General features: G+C 43.7%; 1 protein-coding gene across 1 annotated transcript in view; it reads left to right on the top strand.

Moving 5' to 3' along the window:
* Window positions 1-20,967, top strand: part of LOC126527884 (uncharacterized) — a 57,265-nt gene extending 36,298 nt beyond the window's left edge. The window contains exon 4 of the mRNA XM_050175730.3: window positions 7,457-20,967. Within this exon, the coding sequence (XP_050031687.3) occupies window positions 7,457-7,503 (47 nt within the window). The 3' untranslated portion in view covers window positions 7,504-20,967. The remainder of the gene's footprint in view (window positions 1-7,456) is intronic.
* The last annotated feature ends 716 nt before the right edge of the window (window positions 20,968-21,683 follow it).

The raw sequence follows: 21,683 nt of genomic DNA, 5'->3' as shown, positions 1-21,683 counted from the left end.
AATAAGATGTTTGTTTATACCTCTAAACAGTGTGTCAAGCGTTAGGCACGCTGAAATAGTCATAAATCTGCACTTGCTTTTGCAGAAGTTTCAGGTTTGTGACCACGGTGTGCATCATGTCCAGCGGCAGTGCAAGCACTGGTGGCTATAATTTAACGTGCATGAAATCAATGAGCGACTCTATCGACGACAGTACACTTTGCGTGAACATTGGGGTCGGTTTCAAAGACTGGCCATTGTCAACCTCATCGCCTCCATTGCACAACACTGCCATCGGTCGCGACAATGATCCCCCCGTCGGAGATTCTTTGCAGAACGAGGCAGCGCTATCTGCGCTCAGAAACTCCTCCATCGAAGCACCGCCTATTTTATCGCCAGTAGCAATGTGCTGCCACAGTTCGGCAATGTCAGCGGCTGCCACCTTGTTGTTTTCACACATGGGGGTTTTGCCCTTGCGCACAAGGCCTGCCGTTTCTGTTCATCGGCATGGTCACTGGCCTTCATGAGTAGTGAGTAGGTCTAGCCTTCATGATTGTAGTGGCGCTCGCGGTTTTCAGAATCATCGATATTATCGACTGTGTCAGTCTTGTAAAATTTGCAGCTTCAGCTCGAGCGACACAGCTTTGCACTTTGTCGGTGCACCGACCACTGCTTCCGCAGCGCATTTTTTTTCGCACACCCCGAGGAAGAGGGGGAGATTGTAGAAAGGGAGCGCAAGCATGGTTCGCTTCTCGCATTTTCTTTCCCTCTGGACACTCGCCAGCGACATGGACGCGAAGCAGCTGGCACCATCTTGTGGCATGCCGGGCCAACTCGCGATGCTCTGAATCGGCGTGCTGGCGGGATGCGCTGCACATTAATGGCGGCAAATGTCAACTTGCGTAGGCAGACTTCTCGCACCGTCTCGGTTAAGGGAAAATTAGTAAAGCAAATTTCACGATTATTCTGCATGGAAAACGCCACCAAAAGGCAGAATTTCGATCGTTATATCTGACATGTGGTGAATAACATATCATTATATATGGTTTTCTTCTCAGAGCCCTAGTGCATAAATTGATACTCTGATGTCAACTCATCGTTATAACCGAGATATCGTTATATGTGGTATCGTTAAAAGTGGACTGCACTGTACATGGCGAAATACTTTTGGTGATCTCGTCCCAGCATTTCTTCTGGAATTCTCAAGCTGAGAGGCTGCTGCGGCAACATTTTTTCATTCTTTAAAAAGCCTTTTTGGGGCCACCAAAAGGATGCATTGGTGGAGCTCGCGTGTCACTTGCCACCATGACCACGCCGCTTGTGGCCCTGCTTTGAATAGTGGTGCCATTCTTGCATACCGACAGCCGCGGCTTGTTACATGTGATCGGAGTGTGCAGGAAGCAGTTAATCAGCAGCTGGATGGAGGAATGTGGCGGGGAGAAGCATGGCCTCTCCGCCATTATAGTTTTCTCACAACAGTTCTGCCATCCCCCATCTTGATTTTTTCATGCAACCCGGTTATAACAATGATAGGTTATAACAATGGAATTTTCTTGAATATTGTTATAAGCGGGTTCGTCTGTACCTTGAATTTTGGATCACTGTAACGCCAGATGCATCGGTGTCTGCAAGCGACGGCATTCTTGGCACAATGCCCAAGCATGTTGTGTTATCACCGTGCAGAAATGCTGTTGCCCATAAACATACCCGGTACTAGTCATGCGAAATACTCTGAAAATGAAATATTTTTTTAAAAGTGATCGTCTGAGAGCACGACCTAGGTTTGTCAACGCACGTTGCTGTGCACCCATATGCTTGCCCTTGGCTTAGACTGTCTGTGGCAACAGTTTTTTAGCAATGCCTTTTATGATATTTCTTTTCATGCTTTTAGAGCTTCTTCAGTGGTCAGAGCAATGCTCCGCATGCGTTATCTACAGAATCAGCCGGCCATGAACAGTAGACAGTGAGAGTCGCATAGAATCAAGCGGAAAGTATTACTACAGAATTGCGGCCCATATCTCAGCCATTGTCATGCTGTTGCTACAGATAGAAGAAAGCCAATGCATGCACCAAATTCTCATCAGCGACTACTTGATCCACTAGGCCTATTAGTTTCACTTCTGCAGAGTGCTGGCGATGTCTCGAAACAAAAGTATCGCTATTTCAGCTTGACTCAGTGGTCTTATTAGCACACTCTTGTGCAGTCAGAGTCCAATTTATAACTCAACCTTCTGTAACGTGTCCGAAATTGCAGTTGTCTTTATACATTAAGCCTGTGGGGCTAGTGGCATTGCTGTGGGACTGTATGAATAATCAAGCATGTTCAAATTATCGGCTGTTGACTGTAACTAAATTTTGCATGCATATGCAAAAGGGTGTGTAGAATGCGAGTATCTGGGTCTTAATATAATTTTCAATTGGCCTTGTACCCAGGCTTTAAAGTATGGGCTGATTCTGAAGGGTGTGGAAATATGTCTTTAATGAAACAAGTGATGAGAGCACTGTGTTTTTAAGAGCTTAAGACACCTCCTGTCACGACATTCGTAGAAAAAAATGGTATATGAGATGCACCTGTGCACAACATTTTTAACTCGGTCTGCATGAAACAGGATTACACATGCTTGCACGCTCATTCTGAAATGTTGCACTAAGACTGATATCTGGGCACTAAACTTCCGTAAACAAAATATTTATGAGCTGTAAATTCGAGCAGAATAAAACTTGAACCACCACTCCTCTTTGGCACAGGAAATCAACATTTATTGCACCCACCAGGGTAGCACATTGTCTTTGGCATTGAGCTGCTAAGCCCGAGTGCACAGGATCAAATCCCGGCTGCAGTGGCTGCATTTCGATGGAGGCGAAATGCACAGACTCCCTTGTACTGCACATGGGGCACACGTTAAAGAACCCCAGTTCATCGAAATTAATCCGAAATCCCCCACTATGGCATGCCTCATGATCGTATCGTGGTTTTGACTCTTAAGACCTCATAATTAAATTTTTTAAAATTTATTGCACTTCACTTGAAGCCGTTGAAGGCTTTATCCTTTGACTCACTGTCAAAAAGTTCAGCCATTTCAGCTGGCAGCATCTCGCCGTCTTCGGCCTCTGAATAACTTTCATGCAGCATTGTAAGCGTTGTGAAGCATGTTGCTGGTGTTCCCTCTTTGTAGTGGTGTGCTTAGGATCATAAACACATGAACAGCGATCATATCTTGCCTGAACACACAGCTACAAAAACGAAATGTTGACTGGAAGCTGGAAGCACTGTGACTACTGCTGCACTGCTTCTCGCACGAGCAACTGCTGATGATTATAACCAAGTGGTGCTTTTTTTTTAACAGGTGGCTTTTAGGCTCCATAGCATAACAGTAAAATATTCTGATGCCTTTTCTTATTTATCATGTCAGTTACATGGCTTTGACTGTTACTTTAGGAAAAACTAAACTGTTAGACCAAACTAGTATGCGTCACCTCCAATCACAAAGTCACATATCACAGAGGCCACAATGACGGCCTTTAATGCTGCCACCATGCTGCCTACACACTGAGCCCTAGAAGCTTCGAAATTTGTCGCCTTGGTCGTTCCACTGCTAAAAGAAGACTGAATATCATTCAGAATGCCACTGTGTACATTTTCTTGTATGCATAAAAAGAAATGCACGTATGATGCACACCTGGTTTTATGCACTCAAGAATATTTTGGATAAAAAAAGCTACTGCTGATACACAGGACAGTATGGTATTAGAGCGAGGAAGGAGGGACAGCAGAGTGGTGTGACATATGGAGAGGCACACAAAGGAGGATTTGCTGGCGGCTTGTACAAGCGTGCAGTGAACATGCTGGGTATCGGAATGCTGGTGACCTCATTGATCTGGATATACAGTCAACAATCAATTTTTTGGATGCTTAATAAATCGGATGCCTTCGCGGTACAGCCACGTACGTATTCATAGAGTCAATGTATAATAGCGTTGAAAACTTGGTATACAAAAGCCCTTTGCTGTCCGACTTCTCACACTTTTTGCTGTGACTGCAGGTTAAAAACGGCATTAATCGAAGCCACTACCGCCGTCATTTTGATTCTCTCACAGCCTCGAACCAGGCTCTCACACGCCGATCCGCTGGCATCCGTAGCCACTACCGCTGCAACGCTAGGCCTAGCTACTTCTACATTCACTGCCAAACTTTCTGCAGTTCGGTGCCGCGTTTTTCACGGAAAAAAATTCGTCTTTGTCAGCAATGGCACCGAATCCGCCTTTGTAATCCTTGCCGATGGCTTCGAAGTGTGAAAAACACAGCACTTTGCATAAAGCTGGTTCCCAAAAGTCAGCTTCGCCATTGTACAGCAGTGTTACGCGGTGAAGCTTACGCGATGTATTGCGGTGAAAGATGCAAGGAGTAGAAAGGGGCAACTGTCGCTTGGTACACAGTACCTATTCCTTTATTAAGGTGAAAGCCCGTATGGCTCATACTCCCGATGGCGTTAAAAAAAATGCATCATCTGGTCCGATGGTACAAAAACTGTCATCATCAGCAATGGCTCATGCCCCCTGAAGCAAGCAGAAAGTGCAATGGCCCATCCCTCTTGTAATGCAGAGGCTACAAGCACTCAACAAAGTGAAGCGTACTGTGCATACAGGGTTTTTCTGTAAAGTAATGAGACTGCCTGCTGCACGGCGCTGCAGTCACCAGTAGCGTGCTCCCTGGAGGCGGGATTTGTGGTGGGGAGTCTAAGCTAAGTAACACACTGTGAGGCAGTCTCGTCTGAGCTCTGATGCCGTGAGGATCTGAACTGGCACAAAAGCTGTCTTCGAGCTATTGTCATGGCAGGAAAGGTAAAAAATATAAGAGCATTCACTGGAGCAGCAGTTAATTGTGCTTTCACCTGGGCAAAACCGCTTTTGAAAGGCTTGCCTTGGTTAACAAGGCTTACAAAGATGATGCCCTGTCAAGGGCCCAGGTTTTTCGATGGTTCAGTGAGTTGAAGAATGGACAGGAGACTGTTGAAGACATGGAGCAATCTGGACTCTCTTCAAAGAGTTGTTTGGATGAAAATGTGGACAAAGTAAAAAAATCTCCTGGGCTCTGACTGTCGTTTGAGTAAGATTAATTATCGAAGATCTTAACATGTGCAAAACAATGCTTCACAGAATTATTTCTCCAAATTTGAACATCCAGAAGGTTTGTTTGAAATTGGTGTGAGAAGTGTTGAGTGACGAACAAAAACAATGACGAGTTGATGTTTCCCATCGGATGTTGATGCAATTAGAAAGGGAACGGTGCTTTTTATGCAGCGTAATAACAGCCCATGAATTGTGGGTGTTCCAGTACGGCCCTGAAATAGACACCAAAGTTCGGAGTGACAAACTGTGAACTCCCCACACACCAAGAAAGCAAGAATGTCGTAGTCCAAGGTAAAGACGATGTGCATTGTTTTTTGTTTTTTTTTTGCAAGTGTGGGGGGGCCCACAAAGAACTTGCACCTCTGGGACAAACTGTCAACACCGTGTTCTACAAAGTCCTTGAGCACCTTCACAGAACCTTAATACGGAAATGACCAGAGATTGCCAATTGCTGGAAGCTCCACCACGACAACGCTACAGCCCACACCGCCTTTGTTGTGACTGCCTACCTAGCCCAGATAGGGGTTGCAACCTTGCCGCAGCCACCGTACAGCCCCGATGTGAGCCCAGCAGACTTTTTCCTGTTCCCAAAGCTCAAGAGAAGCCTGAAAGGTCACCGTTTCGACAATGGATGTTCCCACCATCCAGCAGGCTGTCGCGAAGTCTCTGAAAGAGGTTACGGCAGATAACTTCCAGGGAGCCTTTGCAGCATGGGAATCACGTTGGCAGCAGTGTAACCACGCCAAAGGAGTCTATCTCGAAGAATTTTAATAATATGTTCCGATCAGATGAATAAATTATTTTTACCCGACTCAGTCTCATTACTTTATGGACAAACCTTGCACATTCATCATAATCATGCATACAAATAGAAATGCGGCATCTAATTTAGTTGTTAAAAAAAAAAACATGCGAACTTCTCAACGGCTCAAACCCCTGTAAGCAAGCAAGAAATGCAATGGCTCATATCCCTGTAAGGCTGAGGCTACAAGCATTCAGCAAAGTGAAGCGAACAGTGCATGCATTCATTGACATCACCCATACAACATACACAACAGCATATGTTTCAATCCCCTGCTGAAAGGATGCAATGTAGTGTCGAGAAATGTTGGCACAAGTCTGACCCCGCTTCATAAGCGTGCGAAGCCACAGCTAAGCATTGAAAACGAGCGGAACTACGAAAGCAGCAATGCGACGATGCGAGATGACGTATTACCAAGTGTGCAGCAGGCATTTGCTTTCACATGTTACAGGAGTGTAACATGCTGCCGAAATTTTATACGCGCGTGCACCTGCCATCTCCTGTCCCAATATCAGCACCGATACACCTACTTAGTGTACTGGCAGGCCTTCGGAACAATTTTGAACATGCTTGTGGTAATTTGAGCCCTTGGACTGCCCAATTTTTCAGATGTTTTCATGGCCCCTAGGGAATATGAAAAATCAGACATTGACTTTAACTGCATATATGCCAACTTTTATTATTTATCACAATGTGCCCTATCGTTAAAGCTTGTTTACGATTGTTGTAATTTTAGAATTTGTTATTCGCATTTAGTTCAAAACAAAACTCATTTAAAAATATTCAATGCAGTTACTGAATGAGGTTTCAAAGCGATCAATTATTCTGACTTATCTGCAGCTGCTTCACCAGCTTTAACAGCTAATGTATCATGGTTGTAGGCATTTATGAATAAACTTCACAAAAATTCTTATTTTCGGCACATAGCATTATAACTGCGAATCTTTAATAAACGACTAACATATTAGTAATCATACAAATTTTAGTACGTTTCATCAATTTGTTAATCTTTTTGTTTCAGCTGTAGCATCTTTTTAATTCTGAGGTTTGCAGGTCTATAGTTGGTTGTGCAAAAGTAATAGTTGTGATTAGCATAGACATATGCATGTATTGCATAGTTAAATAGTGATAGGTATGGTCAGTGTGCGGTGTGTGCAACTGGGATAGCAGCATGATATGTTATGTAGTGATTGTGGTGTTAAAGTGTTATATTTAGGAGCTACAAACAAAAAGCAGTCGTTCTTCTGTTGTGTTTTAGTTGGACTGTAGCTGATGTTGTAGACTCATAGACAGCAGCAGTATACTATATCATAATGTCGTATAACTCACTGATGACTGATAGGAAAGGTGAAACGGATGTCAGCAGATAATAATAAAATGGTAGGATCTCATAATGCTAAAGCATCACAGTCACAACTGTAATCTATATTTGCTGACGGAGATTGACTTGTTTTCCGTCTCTAGTACCCCTTTTAATGCTTCTCGTATCTATCACGTGAAGGCCGAATGTGCTGAAATTCTCTGAGTGCCCTAAAATTCTTACAGGTGGCCGTTCGGGGACCAGCACTTCCAGCAAGCCAGAGAGTGACTAGGAAGGATAGTCTGGCCAGGTGAACTGTTAATTTGGGTGTGGCAGTTTCGGTGAATGTCTCGTTTGTGCACTCGCCTTCCGCAACTTCTGAACTGCTCGTCGGAGGAGTCATTTCTGTCAGAGATGCTTTGTACATGCCGTTCCAAGATCAAGTTACCAATGCAACTGCGAAGTGAGAAGGATTGGTGAGAGAGTCTGCCTCGAAACATTTGTTGAAAAAACAGAACTCTCAGTATTTTGCTGTTGTTGTGCTTTGAAGTGGAGAGACGTTTTGTGTTTACCTCAACTGTAACATTCTCTCGCATTGCATGATGCCCTTTTCAAATACTAAGGGTTTGTTGAAGAGCAGTCATTGTACAGGGTGGTTTACTCTCATATGAAATGCTGTTGTTAGCTTTCAGTTTCAAGTTGTTTCGGTTTATTTTGGACAACCATTGCCCAAGAAGTCGGGGCTTAAGGCAGGCCCCTGTCAGTCAGCCCTCATGTGAAAGACAACTAGAAATAGTCAAAGTGACATTTAAACCAGAAGTGACACATACGACAACAGTGTAGCTACAAAAGCTCTTAGCAGCCTATATTTGTAAGGAAGACCAGACGACAAATGTTTCATTAACACCTGTTTGCTTAATATATTATATGTGCTGTTTTTTTTACCTAAATAATGATAATGCTGAAACTTTATGAAACTGAATAATTCTGAGGTGTATGCATTAAGAGTAGAGGACCCTGTACATGTGTGCAAACCATGCTTTGGTTAATGAACAGAAATCTGCATATCAGTTATAACACCCAGGAATGAAGCAGTGTCATAGAGTTGACCACCCTTTATCATCTGTAACCTTTTTGTAGCAATGTAGAACCTCAGTCTGTAGAATTTGTTAAGTTAACTAAATATTTGTTCCCCTAAAATTTTTCCTTAGATTTCCACGGATTTAGTGTAATTAGACATGCATTACCTGTGGAACCTTGCAAAACGATGCGAGGTGTGCTTCGACCAGGCAAGTTTCAGGCTCTTGATGGAGGCAGCTTTTAATGCGACATGTGTGATAACTAGCTGTAGAATTTTCATTCCTGGAAGGGTTGCATTTCCTATCTTTGTGCTGCTTCTGCTCTGTATTTCAAAGTGTATGACCTGTACATAGCTTGCACTCCCATTACAGTTCTCGGAAAAGAAAATTTATATAGACCATGCAGATAACAGCATACAGCAATGTTTTCATTGTTTGCAAGAAGCCAAGCTTCAGACAAAAGCTCGCTCTGTATTTTCTGTTGCCATTTCTTTCACGGCTGCTTTAATTTTTTCATGCTGTGTGGTTCCAGTGCACTGCACAGTGCATGTATGCAGAAATTTTTGACTTTGGGGGCTGTTTCTTGGCAGTGCAAAGCACATTTCAAGTGAAGCTGCGCTTGAGGGTAAAATTGTGTGTACCTTTAACCTTTACTTTGCAATTATTCTTTCATTTTGCCATTTTATCCATTAAAGGAGCCCTGAACCACTTTTCTTTCAAGCCTCAAAAACACCTTGAGAGAGAGAGAGAAAGAGAAGGGAGGATGAAAAGGCAGGGAGGTTAACCAGACTGGGTCTAGTTTGCTACCCTACATGTGGGGAGGGGGATGGGGGAGTGAAAGAGAGAGAAAACGGGAGTCTATATAGCACTTTCACATGCACAAAGTTAGGTGCAGGATGTCTACAGTCGGGCACTCAAGCTTGTTGCCTTCAGGTAGGGAAGAAGAGCTCGAATTGCTTTCTGGGTTAATGAACTGTGAGGCCAGGCTCCCAAGATCTTTGCTTCTATGAATGGCCTATCGTCCAGTCTATTCAAGGCACACTGAAGAGTCTGACGTTGGTTAACCACCTTGGAATAAGTATGGTGCCTCCCTGGAATATATTAACAAAATAATTTTTTTGAAAAGACCTAGTACGAGCACAGATACTTTGAGTGCAATACTCATCTTCCTCATTCCCCTTCAGCGACATCCATTCTGAAGGAGTGGGGTGGTGCCATCTGTGGCGCCCTGCAGTGGCCGAGATATTTACGCTGTGTAGCAGATGCAGGCGCTATCTCTGCATGCAACTGTGGTGCACGGCAGGGGTGGAGTGCCCGCTCATGCTTGTGTACTCCGGTCTGGCCATGCTATGTGGTGCAGACAGACTTTGCCTTGCACAGATAGTAGGCAAATCCAGATTGCACATATTGAAGCACTGTCGATTGCTCAATACAAAACACGTCTAGCCAGGAGTAGCCGGGAGCGAGCGCGCGCTATCGTGCGACCGTTGTAGATGCTAACCACCCTTTCTCATGAAGTAAAGCAGGGTAATTACGTGTGGTCTGGGGCTTCAGGCTTGTGTCATTGGACGCTAGTTTGGTGTTCAAGACGAATGGCAATTAGCGAGATCCAATGGATATGACACCAATAAGCAGTGTGGGAAAAGTGTCATATTCCTGCATGACAACAATGACACGACTACATGCAAGTTGCCGGCAGCTTCAAAACAGGTGAGAAGGCCTGCATTTGAAAAGAGAGTGTTTGAGAAGGAGGTAACTTCGTGCTTCATTTGGGAACATCACATTGCACTCAAAACTGCAAAATTTCACTGAGATGGTCACAGCATGCTGTGCTATCTGCAGAATGTACGTTTTCACTGACAGACGGGTGGTTTAAGGCCCCTTTAAAGGGTTAATGCAGTGCCGTTTATGACATTTGTGAGTTGCAGGGCTGGGCATTGATGAAAATATTTTACTAAAGTATCTGGAATAATCCTAATAAGTAAATAATTGAATAACCCAATTTGTGAATTTACGTACAGTTTATGTACATATGGTACTGACATGTCTTTTGTACCTAAATTGAATTAAAACCAAACTGTGAAATCTTGACATATTTATTTGATATCATATCAGTGGCACCTTGCTTGAGTGAATATGGGTCTAGCATATAAATCTCACATTGACACAGTCGTAAGTCCAGCTGCATTGAGGGTATTACTTGTCCATTTGTCTTGGGCAGTGGGCTTGGACGACTTTTACTTCGGGAAACAGGCAGCCACTGTCTTATATGCATTTTATGATCGAGAGAAGTGGACGGAAGACAGCGACTTCCGTAGCTCAATTGGTAGAGCATCACATGTGTAATGCGGGAGACATGGGATCACTTCCCACTGATGGCAACTTGTCTTTCCATCCTTGTTTTATTCCTGTTTTCTTATTATTTAAATTAAACTTCTCCGACATTTTCCTGATCTTCATTGTCTGTTGCCTTCATGTAGTTGGAATATTGTAGCTCAATCTGTCGTTCTCCTTTTTTTGCTGTTAAACAAAGCATGCGGCAGCGTGGGTGCCAACGCTTGCCTGATTTTGCTCGCATGAACTCAAGCAATGAGGTACAGTTAAAAAAAATTAATTGCAGGTAGAGTACTAACTGGTCATTCTAAAGGCTATTCGACCAATCACCTAATCCTATATAGGGGTGTGTCTGGTATGAAAGGGCATCTCCGTAGGAATCCTTTAAAACAAAAGGTACAGTAAGCCGTCGTTATAATGAAGCCGCTTTACTCAGATCATCGCTTCGTTCCAAATTTCTCACTGTCCTGACCCAAGCACATACATTTTAAGCTGATTTACTCGAACCAAACCAATAAGTTGCTCCTTGTCCAGCGAACTGTCAAGGCACATATGCGCACTCACAGCAGCGCTCAGCACTTCTCGCGCTGCGTGAAGCATTTTGCACCAGGCAAGCGAGCAATCCTCTTTGTCGCCAGCTATGTCATTGCGCTGCCTGCACACCCTTTTCTTCCATGCTGCACCCGTGTGTAATCAGCGGCGAGCAGTTGCGCACTCACGGCAGCACTCAGCGCCTTTCGCGCCTAGACCCCTTGAATAAACTAAAGGTGGCGACATTCCTTCTCTCCTGGCCTCGCCTCACTGCTTGCTCTTTGTTTGTTCTTTTTGATCTTTTTTGAGCATGCTGATTCGTCACAATAGCTGAATCCACGATCACTGCGATTGCGGGGTTGCACTCCACGATCAAGAGCAAACCGTCATGGCGCCAGCGCAAGTGAGAACAAAATACCATGAAAATGAAAGGCACCGCGAGCAGCATGCGGATGCTCGCACGCTTGTTTCTGCAAAAACGGCATGAGCACAACCATGCGATCCCACTCCACCAACAGGAAGATGCTGATAAGCCCCAGAACTCCTCACCTGCCTTTGCTCGCTGGCTCGGGCGGCAAGATCAAAGAATGTCCCTACCTCTAGTTTTATACAGGGTGCTTATTTGCGCTGCACAAGCGAACGACCCTCTCCGTCAGCACACCTTTTTTCGCCATGCTGCGCCCGTATCAGTGGAGAGAGGTGGTGCCATGGTGCCGTGGAAATGGTGTGGAACGGAACAGGCAAACGTTGCTTCACACCATCTTTCGCATGCCCGGCATGCTTAAAGTCACCCGAAGCAAGACCCTATTGGCTCCCTCCTGCAGCTTGCTCAAAGGAGCCAACCATAACCCAGAAATTCGCACCTTTGTGCCGATCGGTCGCATCAATTTGATCGTTCAATGAAATTGTGAAGTTGTAGCTACCGTTGTCGTCGTCTTGCTGGTGTCATCACACGCATGCATTCTCGCCATGATTCTAGTTCACTGTACTTGCATCGCACACACAAATACTGAATTTACACAACCACATGGGTAAAACGTAACACAACACAAACACACAAACTGGTTACGCTTTGCGGAAGCCTAAACAATGCTACACAGCCAGCTGTCTGGGAAATACATCGCATAATGTTTGTTCACACAGTGTATGGGATCTGCGCAATTTTGTGGGCGAATGTCTTTTATTGAATTGTGATAGCTTGTGCTGGGTCATACAATTATATTAAATGTGAGCATTACCAGGCAGTCGCTATAGTTGTAGGAAACATGACAAGGGGTACTCACCGTGTGTCAGTTTTAGTTGTGTGTGTGTGTGTGTGTGTATATATATATATATATTCTTCAGGTGATTTTGCACTATTCAGATGGTAAACTTTAAGGAGCAATGTATTAAGGGTTAACATAGGTTAAGAAAAGGATCTTGGTCTAAGAATTACAGTTAAACCTTGATGTAACGAGCTTCAATATAATGAAATTCTCGATATAACAAAGTATCTAACTTTTCATGACCTCTTCTCCATAGAACGTCATGTATTTAGAATCTCAATATAATGAAGTGTCCTTGTATGCAATTTCAACATAACGGAATTTCGCTTCCACCGCAAACGAATGCAGAGACAACAAATGGAAACTTCTGCAGACAGAGATGGGCAAATGATTGAATTACAAGCAACTGCTTGCAAATGCACCTCTCAAATTGCGCGCAGTGTGGAAAGAGTGACCGCCAAAGTGGATTTCTGGCACGCATCTCGGCCGCAGCTGCACATGGCTGCAAGCGTGGCTGAGCACATACGCAGCCGCACACGGTGCTTTAGAGGTAATCTGCCATGTGCGGAAAGAGTGGCCATGCCGAGATGGCGTCTTCCCGCGTCTTTAGTATTGGAGGTTGCATAATCTCGACTTTCGGTGACTTGGTGGAGCAAGAGGCAGATGAAGCGTTCACTCCATGCTCCCGGCGCTTTTCTAATAGCGTTGTCCCAGTGTGAGCGACGCTATCAACCATGGGGGTGGAGTGCATGTGAAAGTGTGACTGGCTTCACCTAAAGGGGCTCTGAACGAAGTGGAGAAGGCATTTGAATTGAAAATCGGCTATTTCAGAAATACTTTGCCACAACATATACTTCAGTGTGGTCAGAAGTGTGGCGTAATTATTGGCAATCAAACACAGCCTCCGTTGTGCTCCCGTTCCTTCTTCAATGCCTTGCACTGCGAAGGCTATGGCGCAGTTTGATGTGCCCACAATGCTCCGCCTTCTGTATGTCACCATGTCGCACAGTTAAAATTTAATTTTGGATGTTAACATACATGCCATAATTTCCGCCTTTGGGACCTGTGACACGCTAAACATAAGCCAAACACAGTTGTCCTCAGCAAGCCGCAGTGCACTTAGCCAGTGGACTCGTGGCGGCACCCCGCGGCGGCCGCGATATCTACGCCTTGTGCTTGATTAGCTATCGGCCAATAGCAGTTGTCTAAGGCAATCACGAAATAAAGCTTCCAATGATGAAATAAAGCGTGCAGAAGAGAGTGAGGACAGGGCCCTCTGTTGAAAAGAGGGCATTTGAGAGAAAGGTGACCTCGCGATTTGCTTGTAAGCTCCATGCACGCTGTAAAACAGCAAAACTTCGCTAAGATGTTCACAGCAGCATATGCAACCCGTGGACTACGTTATTTCACCAAGCCCAAGGGGTGGTTCAGGGTCCCCTTAAAGGGTCCCTCACCAGGCCACATAGCAAATTTCGGGTATACGCTAGGAGTTCTGCCACAAAAATTTTTCAAATTGGTTCATTAATAGCTGAGATCAAAATATTTCAGTTCCACAAACCCTTGATTTCAGGAGGCAAGCATCACTGCCAAGAGAGACATCCTCTCCACTTGCTCTGTCTAGCCTCAGCAAGTGAAATTCCTTCCCTGCATTCTCCCGTACCAGACCTCGAGGATTGCATGACGTATACATCGCAGGCCCCGCCTTCATTTTCTTTTTCTCTCCTCACTTTTTTGCAGCGCAGCGCACTTCCGCTGACGGTGTCACGTGTGAGCTGTTGCAATTGTCTCGTTTCACTCAGCGCACGATTTTGTGCACTGTGCACGAGGACACCTGACTAGCAGCATAAGTCACTGCTACACGAATACTGAGCCATACACAAGCAGATTACAGAGCATAATCCTGCGCTGCAACACAGTTGAAAATGACATAGTTTCGGTGTATGTGTGCGCTTATGCACTACATGGGAACGAGCAGCCAAAACAGAAGTGCATCTCTCTTGCTGCAGTCTGGTAAAACAAGAACACACAGACATTCAGTTTGTGCGTTTTATTATACCTAAACAATGATTCCTCTATCGAACCAGCAGATTACACAAAAAGCAGATGTTGCCTTGAATAAGTCTCAATGTCACGTGTCACTATGAGTGATGTCACAGTGCGAACGCATGTACGTAGGCACAATAGCACATATACGTCACTTGGAGCATGTCGTCCGTGAGGAGAGGGGCAAATGGCTTTCAGTTTGAAATTTCAGCTCTTTGCATGTCACATAGTGATATAATACTTAGCAAAAACGATCGTTAGCACGCATTGTATGCAGTGTGCTTGTCAGCTCAAAATGGCCAGACCTGGTGACGGACACTTTAATTCATACTGCCAATGTGAAGATATCGTCGACATGGCATGAAACTGTATCATTCGTCGCCGACTCCTAATTCATCAAAATGAATTGTTTTCTCATTCAAACTTGCTTTCTTCAATTGCTCGTTGGATAATTCGGGAAATTGTGCAGCCCCCTTCCGTGCCAGAAAAATCAATCGACGACTACTTATTCTCATAAAAGGTCGAATTTCAATAGAAAGAAATTTCGATATAACAAGCAAATTGCAGATTTTAGCTACTTCGTTATATTGAGGTTTAACTGTAGTTATTTGAGCAGCCATAACCATGTTTCAGGCCATGCCGTATTCAAGGCAAGCTGAAACACCCATATTCCAGTATTCCCACGGAGGCACTATCTATTCATTAGGAAATATGCATAGCTGGTGGTGTCAGATTTCCTTCTATGTAATAATATAGGCAACTTTGCTGCCATAGTATTGGTGTAGCAGTATCATTCTTTGCCGCTAGATGGCCCCACAGTCATCTCACTGATAAGGTTCTTCCTCTTTTGTTTTTGCCAAAGGCATTGCTTAGTTGTGATGTTTATTACTTTATGAGAGTGATTAAAAATGTAGAGACAGGTGTTTTGAAAACATGAAGGTAAGACGTTCATGACAGTATAGTCTAGCTTTCAAGCAAGTCTATTTTAGAGAATTTATTTACAGTTGCTGTGTGTGTGTGTGTGTGTGTGTGTGTGTGTGTGTGTGTGTGTGTGTGTGTGTGTGTGTGTGTGTGTGTGTGTGTTTGTGTGTGTGTGTGTGTGTGTTTGTGAAATTGGGGGCATTTTGATAATCTCATGGGTTTGTTTTAAAGGGGCCCTGAAAGACATATTTTATACAGTAGGAAAACATTGTCGATATGTAAAAGAGGCTTCTGTAAACATGCGAGCCAAATATTACTGCACTGCATGCAGCAGAGAATTTATTATCTTGTGTCAAAAACAGTCAGAAATCTCTAGCTCTCGCCTTCACAATGTCGTCATCGTAAGCACTGAAGCCCCTTAAAGGGTCCCTCACCAGGCCTCATAGCAAATTTCGGTTATACACTGGAAGTTGTTAAGTGTCCTCTAGAGAGCATTCTGCCGCAAGAATTAAAAAAATTGGCTCATTAATAGTCGAGATAGAAATATTTCAGGAGGCGAGCTTCTCTGCATAGTGAGACTCTCTCTCCACTCGCCTCGTCTAGCCTCCGCTAGCGCAATTCCTTCCCTGCATTCTCCCATACCGGACCTCAAGGATCGCGTGATGTCATGGGCCCCACTTTCATTCTTTTTCTTCTCGCTTTTCCGGCGCTGCGCACGAGCTGTTGCAACTGTCTGGTTTTGCGCAGTGCACGATTTTCCGCGCTGTACACAAGGACACATGACTAGTGGTATAATTCAGTGCTACACGAATACTGAGGCAAAAACGAGTGGATCGTAGAGCATGATAAAGCACTGGAACACGGTAGAAAATCGCATAGTTTCGGTACCTGCACATGTGACAGCACGACCGTGTGAACAAGCAAATGAAGCAGAAGTACACCTCTCTTGCTTCGGTGTGAAGTAAAACAAAAAGCATGCAGATATTCCGTTTGTGTTTTATTATTTCTCTAAACTTCAATTTGTCAGTTCAGGCAACAGATCACACAAATAACAGATGGGGCCTTGAATAATTCTCGAAGTCACGTGTCACCACAAGCGACGTCACAGTGCGAACACGTGTACATAGGCATACTAGCACACGTACATCATTCTCCGGCTTGGAGCGCGGCGGCCGCGAGGAGAAAGGAAAACAGCATTCAATTTGACATTTCCGATCTTTCCACAGCACAGAGTGATGTAATACTTTGCAGACACTATCGTTGTCGCACAATGTACGCTCGGCACTTGTCAGCTTGAAATGGCCAGACCTGGTGAGGGGCCCTTTAAGAACTGTTGGCTGACTTTGTGATCATGAGAACATTCCCAGGAGTGCTATTGCTAATTTAGGGTAAATAAATGAAAAATATGTATGTCTGCACATCTCCAAAAGACAGAAGAGGCATTTTGTCTTTGCATTGCCAGTCCACACATGACAGCTGCGTAGAGAGAAAAGAGTGAGAAAGCTACTCATCAGTGTGATAACTGCATCTAACCCCATTTAATTGATCTGAACAAAGTTTTTTGGCACGAGTTTCGTAAACTGGACTGCTTTAATAGTAAGGCTGTTCCAGGATTTGTTAGAAAAGTGTTTCAGCTCCTTTCAAAGTAAAGATGTATTGCTTCACCACAATACAGAGGCTTCATTCCCACACTAGTGGCAATGATTTGGTTCAGCTTCATTTGTTTGTTGAGATTCATACACTCCTGCACTGTGGAGTTCTTTTCTCACAACATCTCAAAAGTGTCAGTTCTTCAATGAAATCATCATACATTTTTCTTTTCTATTGGAATCTTAGAAGAAACTTCATCTGCCACATGTTAACAGGGTCGTTGTGTTAACATGCAGGTTAAGCATGGCGACCACAATTTATTGAAATTCTTTAACGAAACTGTCAGCTGCTGTCTGCCTTTTTTTTTCTCTTTTAGGCTATGTACAATGTACAGTAATGGTACGCTCTAAGTGGGAATACCAGGTTAGCACATTGTCGTTGATTGTAGGCAAGATATCATATGGAGGCCTGCAGACTTTGTATTTATAGATGCCTGACAAATTCTTCATACAAGATGCTTTCTCCCAGTAAAGTAGAAAATCATTGGTGTTGTGTCTGCTTTATTACAAATTAGGCATTTCCTCGCAGATTGAACTACAGTGGAATTGTGATAAACGGAAATCGCTTAAACGAAGCTGGCTCCTAAACGGAACACCATTCTCATGATTCATGCAATTGTATTCCACTTTGTCTCTCAGTAGATGGAACTTGTGATAAACGGAACGAATTGCCCTGGTCCTTTGAGGTTCTGTTTAAAGAGAGTCCACTGTATACTGTAGACGATGTATGTTGATGTGTGTGAAAAGTTGTTGGAGGACAGCTGCGTTATTTGTCAGCCACTGTATCAACAGTTGTTTAATGCTTATGTACTCTGAGTATTTATGGGCATTTGGCTATAACAGCACTTTGCTCAAGGCTTCAGCACATGAGATGTCGTTGCATGCAGGCAGAACGAAGTGGAGAAGTTCAAATGTTTTATGACCGTTATTTGCTCTGTATGTTCCCGAAATTTTATACTAGGTCTTCTGACCATACTAATGATGGCATCTATTGGTCGCAACACCTTCTGCCCCCTTTTCCTGGGTCTCGAGCTTTTCACTTTTCATCAGTGCAAGCCTGAAACGTATATTCAATGGTGAGAACAATTTCTTTTCCAAAAGGCTATTCATAATGCAAAGGATTTCACCTTGAGCCTCTTCTAGCATCAGTGCCCTCTTAGTTCTCTTCTGAGGGGAGAAGCAATAATGAAGTGAAAAAAATTCCTCCAGAACCCATCTCTCGATAAATCTCAATGGTAATGCAATTAGCAGTGAAGCAATGTAGCAATACCCTATACTGCCGCCGCTGCAATGCTTCATGCCCGAGACACGCATGCAGCTGGGTTCTTCACCCTATCTTCCTTTTGGACAAACTGTGCCATATATGGACGTCAATGTAAAGTACGCGCATAGCGCGTGTCTGAATAAATGGTCAGATTGTCTGAATATATGTGACGTGGGTTACATTTCGCGCAGCATCAGAGAAAATTTAAAGGATTTTTCTTGTCATTGAAGGGCAGCACCTGCCCATTGTCGCATGCTCAGTGACCAGCGGTTGGTTTCGAACCCGGTCCCCTTAGCACGGGAGCCTGGTGCTCTACACATTAGGCCATGGACTCTCCAGTGACCCAAGTTGGCAGGAAAACGGTTCGTGATATCATGGGAAGTGCTTGAAGTAACCCAATAATGTTAATTGCATTAAAAGCTTGTTGCAAAAGCAATTTATGAAAAATAAAGTCAATTTGTTCCACTTAACAGCTTTCTCGTGGCTCGTGGCTTTTCACAGTTCTTTTTCACTTAGTGCAACTGAAAGGAAGCTTGCTTGTTGCTGAGGATGTTGTTCTGTATATTCAAGCTGCTCTAACGTAATATCGCTCTGTAAGAAGCTATAAACACTTGAATTTTTTTTCTTTTTTACATAAAAGCCGTTGCGAAAGTGAGGCTGCCACTTGTGTTGTCGCTGTGATGTGCCACTGATGTGTTGTCTGCTCTGAAACATTCCGAAATTATGTCTGTTGCCAAGCGCTCTTCGCTCCACAATCTCTGGCACCCGATGGAGCAGTAAGCGCACCATGATTGCATCGTGCCCACGATGTTTTCATTTGTGCAAAAGAAATAGCGCAAGCTAGAGAACCCTGCAGGAACTGTCTCGGTGTGACTGCCAAGATGCGGGTGTGAAAAGAACAACATGCATATACTGTGCACATTGACCACCACAGAATGCAATTCATTTCGTCCCCCGTCACTGTTGCCAGACTGCTGTACTGCTCAGCTGTTACATATGAAAAAATTCAAACGCAAGCTTTCTACCTCGCCGAATGGGCTTATATTTTGCCAGTTTGCTGCGGAATGCATGCAGTTTAACATGCAATGCATAATTCAAGCTTCAGAAATTGTTGTCGGCACTTTTTTCACTTCAGGGCGCAATTGCCCTTACAGCAAACACTCATTATAATGAAGTCATCAGAACAGGGCACGGGCTTCCTTATAAACAGCACTTTGTTACAAGAGGCCCAGAAACAGCCATAGTAAGGAAACAAACACACTGTAAAGGCACAGAAGCTTGTAAAATGTACATCGAAGCAAAGCAACACTTGATAGCTGCTGTGACTGTATTTTGCGAGATTCTTTGTTCACCACAATGGGTGGGGGAGGACGTTTTGCATCATCGCATTTGCATTTTCTTTTTCCATGAGTGGCATCTTATTGATATCCATGAAAACAAAAGCACTTGAATCAGTGCATTGTGCCACTATTAGATTACCTATAGGGCAGTTGCTTGGGGATAACAAAGAAGCTCCAGTTGAAGCTAATGGCTGCTCAATGAGCTATGTAGCAAATAACAATAGGCATAATTTTAAGAGTCGGGAGGATGGCGATGTGAACTAGTAAACTAGCTTTTTTTCTAGTTTCGAGTTCTTCTAGGTCATGTAATGCATAGAGCAGATAACCGGGGGTCTATTAGAGTTGTAGGACTAAAGGCACAACCACATGGCTCATGCACTGTGTTGATACAAAACACCGTGAGAACGCAGCAGCGCTTGTGTGGTGGGGGTCTACCTTTAGTACTAGTGCAGTTTTCACATTGAAAAGTTAACTGTAACGATGAACACCTGTCAACTTGCTCATTTCACCCTACTTCCCAGGACTGTTTATTTGTTGTGGGGCAATCCTGGCTGAGGCAGCTGCATTCGAATGGGAGTGGAATGCGAAAGTGCTCTTTTATCTTGTGTTGGATGCACATTAAATAACCCCGGTGGTCAAAATTAATTAATGCCTTATAGTTAGATCATGGTTCTGGCGTATGAAACTTTAGAATTTTTTAGAGTTACTATTCAAGCAAAGTCTGGTACAAATACAATGGAAATGGGCTTAAAGTTATGCTGGTAGCTTCATCTTAGCTGCACCACGTGGTCTTGGCAAAAGTAGAGCTGGTTGAAATAATTGACTGGGCACTAAGTCGGTTGCACACATGCATATGGCTGGAAGTTAAACGTGGGCTGCTGCGACGCTCATCTAGTATCAGTGTCACTCAAAAAATCCAGGCTTCACACTGTTATGGTTCGAGAAGAGCTCCCCGAGACATGACTTTGAGAATGTACTGTAATAAGGCATTCTTGTTGGTCTTTACGTGTCAGTAGAATTAATATAGTAGATGATGCAGAGGGGTATAACTAATTATTACGGATGGTATTTTTCTTATTTTTTTCTTCAGCTTCGTGTTATTGCAAGAGTGTTCAGTGATGAGCTGTTTATTGTCATGCAAAGGTCCCGATTTTTTTCTTTTCTCTCTCTCTCTCTTTTGTTGCTTTTTGCTTTGCATAGAGATCCACATGAATGTTTTTTCTTTAAAGGTTTAATCCTTTTTGGAAGGTTTCATTGATGTGTGAACAAGTGTCTGCATGGTGGTGATTGTCTGCATTGTCTGGTGATAAATAAACAGCACAATTTCTGACTTTTGCTCCAGTTACATTTTTTGATGCTCTTCCTGTAACTAACGTAAACATGTTTCCTACAGCTACCATGAGTTTGCTGAAAATGGCTTCAATGACTCAGCAGTTTGGGCCCTCATCATACTAAATGTGTTCCTTCCTGATAACAATTAAGCTATGCTAGTTGACACAGTTGTGTGGTTGTATAAATGCCATTGATGTTAAATGCATTGAATTAGCTGATTCAGTTCAAGCTCATTGACAGCAAACACAATCAGATCATGAACCTGATGCTTGATGAAAAAGAAAACAATCTTATTAAGAAATGTGGTCTTGCAAAACAGAGGGTTCCAAGTGTGGGTGTAAGATTTGTTCCATTCACCATGTTTACCCGTTAAAGCTAGCATGCAGAAATAGTGCCAGTGCACTGATCGACACTTTCTCGAGTTCAATAGAAGTATTGAATGAATGCACTTTGGACATTGTGCAGAAGGGGGAGAAGAGTGGGAATATGTTCCTTCTGTATCTAGGCTATGATGCTTCAAATGCCGGCAGAACATTGCAGGAACATTGAAAGGTGTGAGGAACATTGAACACTGGTGCAGATGCTATGTGGTTATGATACATCTGCTGTGCATCCCAGAATCTGCACAAGTGGCTTCAGTGCTGATATTCACCTGTGCAGCATGATGGTCTCCACATGGCTACAACACCTGCATGCATCAACATGTGAGTAGGG

This window comes from Dermacentor andersoni, chromosome 9, assembly GCF_023375885.2.
Source record: "Dermacentor andersoni chromosome 9, qqDerAnde1_hic_scaffold, whole genome shotgun sequence".
NCBI classification, from domain to species: Eukaryota; Metazoa; Arthropoda; class Arachnida; order Ixodida; family Ixodidae; genus Dermacentor; species Dermacentor andersoni.
This window is presented reverse-complemented; position numbering and strand designations above follow the sequence as displayed.